General features: G+C 40.4%; 1 protein-coding gene across 1 annotated transcript; it reads left to right on the top strand.

The window, feature by feature from the left end:
* The first annotated feature begins 8,625 nt into the window (after positions 1 to 8,625).
* LOC111382656 (thioredoxin H-type 1-like) lies at positions 8,626 to 9,470 on the top strand. The gene is made up of 3 exons (XM_023006688.1): positions 8,626 to 8,770; positions 8,959 to 9,081; positions 9,161 to 9,470. Exons 1-3 carry the CDS (start codon positions 8,684 to 8,686, stop codon positions 9,299 to 9,301), a joined length of 351 nt encoding a protein of 116 aa, XP_022862456.1. The 5' UTR covers positions 8,626 to 8,683; the 3' UTR covers positions 9,302 to 9,470.
* The last annotated feature ends 1,395 nt before the right edge of the window (positions 9,471 to 10,865 follow it).

Here is a 10,865-nt window from a genome sequence, read left to right as displayed (position 1 = left end):
CAATTAAAAATCAGGACAAAAAGGTCATGTTACCTTTAGTTTCTTATTTCTCATTATGGAGACGAGATCCTAATTCATTTGGGAGACTGAAACCTTAATTCATTTCTCGTTTTTCTCCTTTTCAATTTTTAGACCGACTCTCACTTGAATACCAACTGTTGCCTATTGTCGTGCTTAGACACCACCCATGAATTTTTGAAATTGAAGACTCAACCTTTAGTTCTTCTTCCTCAAATGTACTCTCTCTCTCTCTCTCTCTCTCTCTCTCTCTCTCTCAATTAGTAAAGTTTCCATATCTTAAAAAAATCATTTGGTTCCATTATCAAAAAAATCATTGATTTATGGTTTGATTAGATTCTCTTGGAACCATATCATCCCTAATTTTTATGATTTATGTGGAAATCAATTCAAATTCAAGAAATTCATTAATATAACATTTTGAATCCATCAAAATTCTTGCAGACTGATGAAGTGCATAAGGGATTAGAGTTCATAGCGAAATGGGACCATCACTAGGGATGTCAAATGGGCCGAGCCGGCTCGTGGCTCGTCCGCTCGGCTCGTCAAAGCTCGGCTCGTGGGCTGACGAGCCCGAGCTCGAGCCGAGTGGGGGGTCGATTCCAACGAGCCGAGCCCGCTCGGCTAGTCGAGCTCGACAAGCGGCTCGTGGGCCGAGCTCACGCGTGGGCCGAGCTCACGAGCCGAGCCCACGAGCCGGCTCGTCCAAAAAAGTGGAAAAAATTAAAATTTTATCAATAAAAATTGAAAAATTTGCCCAAAAAAAAATTCACGAGCTCCCAAGCCGCTTGTGGGCTCGACTCGGCTCGGCCCGGCCCACGAGCTCGTGGGCCGAGCCGAGCTCGTGGGTTAACGAGCCGAGCCGGCTCGGCTTGGCCCACTGCCACCCCTAACCATCACAAGGCAAAAGTTGGCAAAAATGGCAAATGATTTCATGATGACTTTGGGTTTGCTCGTTTTTGGCAAACCGCTAGTCTAATTTGATTGGAGTCGAGCCAAGGAATAAAACTCAGCGCCTTTGGCCCTGATGCAAGGCCAATTTCGGGCAAAATCCATCGTTTAGGCCCTCGTTTAATCATTTTTGCTATTTATCGTAATTTTCATTTTTGCAATATCTCTTTCCATGAAATTCGGATTTAGATTCCGTTTGTTGTGGGATGATTCTGAATATAAGTATTTTCTATCTTAGTAATTATCTCATATTTTCCATTTTTGGAAAAAAATATCTTTTTATTTTATTTTTCGAATTTTCCTAAGTTTTTCTTCTATTTAATCAGTTGTAAACTCTTAGAGGCAGTAGTTCTTGAATTCAATAAAATTTTCTTTGAGAATTTTCTCAATTTGTAATTGTTCATCTTCCTTATAATATTTTCGTTACATCAATTGGTATCAGAGCCGAAATCGTTCCTTCACCATGCCGCCAAGAAGACGTCCTGAAGCCCGTGATGCCCCGGTAGAGGAGATACATAGATGTGATGAAGTCGCACAGCTACGTCAACAAGTGGAATTACTGACACGGCAGATCGCTGCGCTTATGCCGCAGCAGCCTGTGCCTGCAGGTCAATAGCTTGGGAATTCTGATGATGAGAATCCATTTGCACTGCTTGAACAACCATTGGATCTTCCAGTTCACCGGAGAAGGGGTGGTCATGAGGACAACCGACGTTGGGAATCAGGATTTAAGGTGGATATTCCAGAATTTCATGGTAGGTTGAGTCCAGAAGAATTCTTGGATTGGGTGACTGCAGTGGAGGAGGTCTTAGAGTTTAAAGATGTTCCTGTCGATAAATGTGTGCCTTTCGTTGCAACGAGACTTCGTGGGCGAGCATCGGCACAAGAACCACATTCCTTAAAGTATACCTGAAAGGCAGCCCCAACAAGATAGGGAAAAACTGCCTTGGAGGCTGGATTATAAATAGGCCTCAATGAGTTCCTGAAATTGATTCCTGAGCTCAACCAATCCCCTTAACTAATAGATGCTTAGGACCCACTGACCCTATACAAATTATCCAAATTGAATGGGTTTTAGTTCTTTAAAGATCTCTTAATTCCGTGAAGCAAAAAAGGAAGCACGAGCCCCCGAATTCGTAGGAATGACAAGAACAAGAACTACAAGCTACCCAGCTCTTGGCTTGGTAATGCACTCGGGAGGATTCCTATGGGAGGGAGAAGAGGTGGGTCTCACTATGGTTAGCTCCGACTCCTTCTTCACTTTACCCCTTATACGAGGCCTTTTTTAAAGCCGTTTGGTAAAGAAAAGAACATCAGAGTGATTCTATTTGATACTTACCAGGTATCTCAGAGGCTGGTTTCGCACCCGTCTCCATCTCCATTGCAGCATATTCATTGATTCCAGCTTCGCCTTAAGTTTCGGTGACTCTACAAATAGAGAAATATATGATGTTGGAGAGATCACAACCCTCCCAAAACTACGTACCAAAAGTCGGAATCTCTATACCCATAAGAAAAGGCTAAGACAAACCGGAGGAGAAAGAGTTCAAAACTTTTAAGACTATTAGTCCTATAATAGTTGATATATCGGTGCAATAAATAGATGAAAGTGAAATCTGCCCTGCCCTGTATGGATAGAATGATATGCCTGTACTGTCTTCTAAAATCCCAAGAAAGTATCAAAAACTTTCTTTATTCTCATTTGAGAAAGACTCTCCCGCGGCAAGGTTTTACACATAGGGCCAGCCCTTTTGAGTCTTTTTAGTGAACCTATAGATGAGACCCTAGAGAGTCCGTAAACTCCTGATTTAGGCAAGTCAATCCTTTCTCTTAGTGAACCTTGACTGATCTTTCTATTATTTATATTATAAGTACATGTGCCGCTTTGAGTACTTGTGAATCAAGAGTGGTACCAATCTTTTCAGAACTCTAATCCTAATAGAACTTAAGATGAAATCGAAAAGCTAGGACCAAACTCTTGATTAGGGATCATCATCCGCTTTTAAGCTCGACAGGTCATTTTACTACAAGTCCATTCAATGCGGTTTCTAAGCATTCAATTGGGCTAGCCCTACCTAAAAAAAGGGATAAAGAATAGGCTCACAGCTGATACAAGAGCTTATTCACTCACCAACGAGAGCTTATTCACTCACCAACAAGAGCGTATTCAATAGCAGTCCTTTGTTCCAAAATGATATGGAAAATAAATCACTGAATAGATCCAGGCTGGGGAAACCTAAGCTTGCATCGTGGGACAAATAGAGGAAACATATGAAGAAACAATTTCTGCCTTACAATTATGTGCGGACCATGTACCAACAACTGCAGAATCTACGTCAAGGTGGGAAAACGGTTAGTGACTATACCACGAATTTTTATATGTTGATTACGAGGAACGAGATGATGGAGACGGAGGAGCAGCTGGTGCCACGGTACATGGGTGGTCTTCGTCCCCAAATACAGGACACTCTCAATATGTTTGATCCCGTGACAGTTTCTGAAGCACATCAGAGGGCAATACAGATAGAGAAGCAATAGTCCAGGAAAACCACTAGTCCTTCCATTGCAGGGAGTTCTTCTAGTAACCCACAACAGCAGGTGGCACGTCCTGGTAATCCTGCTCAATCTGGTCCTCCTAGAACAAATCATGCCCATCAACCAACACGTCCTGGGGTTGGTATTCGTTGTTTTGGATGCGGAGTTACAGGCCACAGACAGTCTGAGTGTTCAAAGAATCCACGCAGGGGACTCTTTGTTGATGAGGGAAATGGCGATTATGAAGGTCAGCCTGTATTTGATGGTGAGGGTGGAGAAGAAGCAACAGAAGAGGAAGAGTTTCAAGTTGGTGATGTGGGTCAGGCACTGGTTTCCTGACTCCTTTGGAGAATAACACTCATTGGTTGCGTAATAATATCTTTCAATCAACATGTACAGTTGGAGGGAAGGTGTGCAAATTTGTTATTGATTCTGGTAGTTGCGAGAATGTGGTGGCTGAGGAGGTCGTTAAGAAGCTGGGTTTGCAGACTGAGAAACATCCCAAACCTTATAAATTAGCCTGGCTGAAAAGAGGCAATGACGTAGAAGTGTCTCAACGTGCTAGAATCAGCTTCTCCATCGGACCTACCTACAAGGATCAGGTCTTATGTGATGTAGTAGAGATGGATGCATGTAATTTACTATTAGGGAGGCCGTGGTAGTTTGATAGGCAGTCACTGCATGATGGATATACCAACACGTACAACTTTCTGTTTGGGGGAAAGAAAATTGTGTTACTACCGGATAACGGTTCAGTACAGACGGTTGAGAACAATGCCAATTTACTGACCAGAAAGAAGTTCGAGACAGAGATGGAGGAGTCTGGGGTAGTGTATGTGCTGACTGGAAAGTCGGTTGATAGTGAGCATGAAGTCCCTCTCGCAGTTCAGCTATTGCTAAAGGAGTTTGATGAGGTTTTTCCAGAAGAGCTTCCTGATGGACTACCACCACTGCAGGATATTCAGCATCAGATTGACTTGGTGCCTGGAGCTGCCCTACCTAACAGAGCGCATTACAGAATGAGCCCCACTGAGCATGAAGAGTTGCGCAGGCAAGTTGAAGGGCTTTTGGCAAAAGGACACATCAGGGAGAGTCTTAGTCCTTGTGCTGTTCCTGCTCTTCTCACACCGAAGAAGGATGGCGCGTGGCGCATGTGCGTGGATAGTAGGGCAATCAATAAGATTACGGTGCGTTACCGCTTTCCTATTCCCCGCCTAGATGATTTGTTGGATCAGCTTACCGGTGCTTGTGTGTTTAGCAAGCTTGATTTTAAGAGTAGGTACCATCAGATTCGGATCAGACATGGAGATGAGTGGAAGATCGCATTTAAGACGAGGGAAGGATTGTACGAGTGGTTAGTCATGCCCTTCGGCCTCTCAAATGCGCCCAGTACATTTATGCGGGTTATGAATCAGGCTCTTCGCCCATTCATCGGTAAATTTGTTGTGGTCTACTTTGATGATATTTTAATATATAGCGCTAACGATGATGAACATGTTCGGCACCTTCGGGAAGTTCTTTCAGTTCTTCGCAGGGATAAATTCTATGCTGCAGTGAAGAAGTGTTCCTTTCTCACTGATAGTGTGGTGTTCCTGGGTTATGTGGTGTCGAATGTGGGATTAGCAGTTGATACATCTAAAGTAGAGGCGATAAGTCAATGGCCACAGCCCAAGACTGTCACTGAGGTGCGGAGTTTTCATGGCCTTGCTTCCTTCTATCACAGGTTCATACCGCATTTCAGTGGCATCATGGCGCCAATTACAGATTGCATGAAGGATGGTAGGTTTCAGTGGACTCACGAGGCAGAGTCGTCTTTCCAATTGATTAAGTAGAAGTTGACTACTGCTCCAGTTTTGGTGTTGCCTGACTTAACCCAACCATTTGAGCTCCATTGTGATTCTTCGAAAGTGGGTATTGGTGGTGTGTTGAGTCAGAACAACCACCCTGTTGCATATTTCAGTGAGAAGCTTTCTTGCCCGAAGTCTCGGTATAGTACTTATGATGTGGAGTTCTATGCAATAGTCCAGGCCGTTCGACATTGGCGTCACTATTTGTTCCATAAGGAGTTCATTTTGTACACGGATCATGATGCCCTTAAACACCTTAGTACTCAGGATAAGGTTTCTGCTCGACATGCCTCTTGGATTGCTTATCTACAGCAGTTTACTTTTGTAATCAAGCACAAGGCAAGTGCCCTTAACAAAATTGCGGATGCGTTGAGTAGGCGCCAAACGCTCCTTATAGAAATGCGAGTGGAGGTTCCAGGTTTTGACAGGTTGTGTGACTTATATGCTACTAACCCATACTTTTCCCATGTTGCCCAGAAGTTGCAGGAGGGTGTGCAGTCGGAGTTTACATGGGTTGATGGTTTTCTTTTTCATGGCAATCAGTTGTGTGTTCCAGAGGGCAGTTTGAGGTTGAAGATCATTCAAGAGTTACATAATGAGGGCCATGTGGGTCGTGACCGAACATTGCAGCTTGTTACTACTTCTTACTTTTGGCCATCATTGCGCAAAGATGTCAGCAAGTTTGTGGAACGTTGTCGGATTTGTCACTTGGCCAAGGACAAAGCGACCAATGCGAGCTTGTATATGGCCCTACATATCCCAACCCAGCCTTGGACAGATGTGAGCATGGATTTCATTGTGGGACTTCCCAGGACCCAGCGTGGTTTTGATTCAATCTTCGTAGTGGTTGATCGGTTTTCAAAAATGGTACATTTCATCCCCTACAAGAAGACTACAGATGCTGTCAATGTAGCCTTACTATATTTTCGTGAAGTTTATCGCCTTCATGGACTGCCTACATCTATTGTGCCCGATCGGGATACTTGTTTCCTCAGCCACTTCTGACGCAGCCTATGGCGCTCTGTGAATACACGACTGGATTTCAGCAGTGCATATCACCCTCAAACAGATGGTCAAACAGAGGTTGTTAACCGTTCCTTAGGTGATTTACTATGTTGTTTGGTTGGTGATCACATCAAGTCTTGGGATCAGAAGTTGTGTCAAGCAGAATTCGCTCACAATCATGCTGTTAACCGAAGTACAGGTTTTAGTCCGTTCCAGGTGGTATATGGCCTTGTTCCTCGTGGTCCTCTTGGTCTGGTTCAAGTTTCCACTTCTGTTAAAATGCATGGTAAGGCCGAAGACTTTATTCAACAACTGCAGCAGGTTCACTCACAAGCTCATGATCAGCTGCAGGCTGCTGTCGCTGAGTATAAGCGTGCTGCGGATCTCAAACGCCGACATGTTGAGTTTGAGGTAGGTGACTTTGTTTGGACCGTGTTAACAAAGGATTGTGTTCCTGCTCATGAATACAACAAGCTTACTGCGAAGAAGATTGGTCCATTGGAGGTCATTGAGAAGATCAATCTGAATGCTTACCGTTTAAAGCTGCCCAGCCATATTCGTACCTCCGACGTGTTCAGTATCAAGCATTTGGTGCCATTCATGGTGATAATTCTGATGATGATGATGATGAAGCTCCTTTCCCGTCAAATTCGAGGGTGAATTTTTCCCACCTTGGGGAAAATGATGAAGTGCATAAGGGATTAGAGTTCATGGCAAAATGGGACCATCACAAGACAAAAGTTGGCAAAAAGGACATGATTTCATGACGACTTTGGGTTTGCTCGTTTTTGGCAAACCGCTAGTCTAATTTAATTGGAGTCGAGTCAAGGAATAAAACTCAGCACCTTTGGCCCTGATGCAAGGCCAATTTCTGGCAAAATCCATCGTTTAGGCTCTTGTTTAATCGTTTTTGCTATTTATGGTAATTTTCATTTTTGCAATATCTCTTTCCATGAAATTCGGATTTAGATTCCGTTTGTTGTGAGATGATCCTGAAGATAAGTATTTTCCATCTTAGTAATTATCTCATATTTTTCATTTTTGGAAAAAAATATCTTTTTATTTTATTTTATTTTTCGGATTTTCTTAGGTTTTTCTTCTATTTAATCAGTTGTAAGCCTTTAGAGGCAGTAATTCTTGAATTCAATAAAATCTTCTTTGAGAATTTTCTCAATTTGTGATTGTTCATCTTCCCTATAATATTTCCGCTACGTCACAGACACACGTCTAAGTGTTTTTTTTTAATAAATTATTTAAAGTGGAAAATAATTTTTTGAAAAATATATGATTAAAGAATAGGAAGAGGAAAAAGTTATAGATTCAAGTATAAAATTATTTTATTAGGAGAATGTGATTGATAGCGAGTTTAAGAAAAAATAAAATTTGAATAAACTTTTCAAATAAATGCTATACAAATTTTTTCATAGGTTTTCGTTTAATTTCATTCATTATAAAGCCTAATCTTTTTAACGGATAATTAGTGATTGCCTGAAAATGATTATATAAAATGTGATTTTTTTTAACAGTATGTAATTAAAAAAATTGTGATAAATTAAAAGAAAACCTAAAAATTAATTTTTTTTTAAAACAAAAATAGTGTTGTTTAGAGTTTACCATGCCCTAGTTTGGGAGTCTTTTTTGGAAAAAATATTATTTTGAATAGTGAATTTTTGATCAAAAATGAAAAGAAATTTGAATTTATAAGTGGAATACTTTTCTTATAAATATGTTGTTAAAAATGAGTTTGTAGAAAAAAGAAATTTTGAAAGAATCAATGATAAACATATGAAATAATTTTCTAAGAAAGATTTATAGTTTGAACATTTGATGCATTTACACGAGCTTCGCAAAATGCTCAAAAACCTTTAAAAATTGTGAAAAAGTTTCAGCCGTTGGACTAAGGTCAGCAAACAAGTCAACCTTAAATCTACGGCATAGCAAAACACGGTTCCCCTATGCACCAATCCCGTGAATGCTCTCGAATGGAAGCGCGATCATCGTCTTGTGATTATAATCGTACGGCCAATTACGTCTCTTATCCGATCGCCACGTATGCCCTAATCGTAAAGGTCAAATTGACCATTCCCACTGAAGAACACAAGAAATTCAGAAATGACCTATGTTCTTACGTCACGGTAAGCAACGAATATAATGACGTCATTAGATACCCATCAACTTTTGGAATCTTGGACGGCAAGTTTGTAATTGACAGGAAGAAATAGTACATTTTGGTAAATTCAGTTTTCCCCTCCCCCTTTATAAACCGTCGGAGCACGTCGGTTTCACCACAGAATTTAAAATTTGGGTTTTCGTGAGAGAGAAAAAAAATGGCTGAAGAAGGACAGGTTATCGGTTGCCACTCCGTTGATCAGTGGAAGGAGAACTTCAATAAGGGCATCGAGACCAAGAAATTGGTAATAATTAAAACTTTTGCACTTCTTTTTGTTTATTTTTCTTGTATGATCAGTTAATTTTCTTTTCATAATTTTTACTGTTACTGGGTTTGAAGGATCGGTTATCGACCAATTTTTGGGGATTCGGGTTAACTCTGGCCTCTATTGATTTGGTAACACCGACTCTGAATCCTCTTGTTTTCTATCAGGTCGTGATCGATTTCACTGCTTCATGGTGTGGGCCCTGCCGAGTTATTTCCCCAATTTTTGCTGAGATTGCGAAGAAGACTCCACATGTTATATTCTTGAAGGTGGATGTGGATGAACTAAGGGTAATTTACTCATTAGTAATCTATTGAATCATTGTTCGATTCAGAAGCAAAATCATGAATTAATTTCTTCGATCGGCAGGATGTTGCTGAAGAATTTAACGTGGAGGCCATGCCAACGTTCTTGTTCCTCAAGGATGGGAAAGAAGTGGATAGGGTCGTCGGTGCAAGGAAGGAAAATTTGCAGGATGCAATCGACAAGCATGCTACTGTTACTGCTTGATATTGCTTTGATATGAAATTCTATGCATTTTAACTTGTTTTCGGCTTGAAAATTGAAATAATCTACTTATTACGAAGACTTTTATTATGTTTCCTGCAGCTCTTGTGAATGTAATAAAGTCAGGTCTGTTGGGAATCTTCTTATACATGCACAGCGGAATTTAAAATAATTTTCGATTCCCACTAAGAATCGCCTTTGTGTTTAGATAGGAATTGTGATAAAATTGTACCTTTTTCAGATCTGCAAACTTCTTTGCTTTTCTTTCAGTTCCATCAACCTTGATTTGTCACCACAGCTATCCAATTGTCCAGCCTCCAACGATGATCCACACAGAGAATAAGGTTGCAACTTTTAGGGTTTTCTCTTGTGTCAGCAAGAATAATGAAAATCATATGGACCTCAAACCCTAGCTATGTATTTATATAAGCCCAAACGGACTCGGTCCAGTCCGGTTCAATATTTAATTAATCCAATTAATTAAACTCGGTCCGTGAATTAATTAATTCGGGAATATAAATAACAAATTCAATTAATTAATTTATCCAACGATTGTTAAATTAATCAATTGGTAATTTGCAATTTTTCAATTCTCTTTTGTGTGCGACCCATTGGTTCCCTTTCACGATGCCTAACGATGTGAAATATTATTTTGATCTAATCAAAATTGATAAATTAAAACACCCTTTTAATTTATCGTCAATTCACACTCGTCGTCCCTGATTGACATCTAGCAATGTGTCAAGGCAATACATGTGACGGGAAATATCACGTGGTATGACAAAATCAAATTCGTTCGTTTAGCGTGAGACTATAATCCCTTCGTCAATATGATCCGATCAATTACGAGATATGGAATTGTGTCAATCTCGATCATCGATCATATCTTTCACTCTACTATTAAGTCAATATACTTCGAAAACTCCTTTTCGACTTATGAGTACACCTTGGCCAAGAATTTCATCATCGAAATTTTATGAGTTACAAACTGTCAAATTAATAGATTACGTATTATTTATAGATCATTAATAAAAAAAATTATAAATCACAATCAAAACTTATTGGTCATAAATTATCAAATTATTAGGTCACGCATTATTTTAGGTCACAAATCACAAATTTTATAAGTTATAACTTATTTACGGTCACAAATTTATCAAATTTATTAGTCACAAACCCTCTTCATACAATCCAACCCCACCACTACCTGCAACACCGAACTACCACCTTCACTGTCACCTCCATCACCATCACCATCACCACAACTATCTAACCATGATCATCATTGCCAACCAGCAAGACCACAATTTTTTTCAACAATCACAACTATCATCTCCATCTATCCTTGCCCCCCGCTACTCTGCCATCCCCACCACTTGTACGATCATCGTACTGTCACCAATCGAACGTCGTGCCATCTCACCACCATTTGCAATTGCAAAAAACGCTACAATTTGGAAATCACAAACCACTAACAAACAACCCCTATTAAGCAAATCTAAGGAGGAAGAAAATATCAAAATCACCAAAAAAGTCGCATAGCGACGTTCTTTTCCAAATCTACCAC

The sequence above is a fragment of the Olea europaea genome, unplaced genomic scaffold (genome assembly GCF_002742605.1).
Source record: "Olea europaea var. sylvestris unplaced genomic scaffold, O_europaea_v1 scaffold2544, whole genome shotgun sequence".
Taxonomy (NCBI): domain Eukaryota; kingdom Viridiplantae; phylum Streptophyta; class Magnoliopsida; order Lamiales; family Oleaceae; genus Olea; species Olea europaea.
Note: the sequence above shows the minus strand (reverse complement) of the source record. Positions and strands in the feature narration are given on the sequence as shown.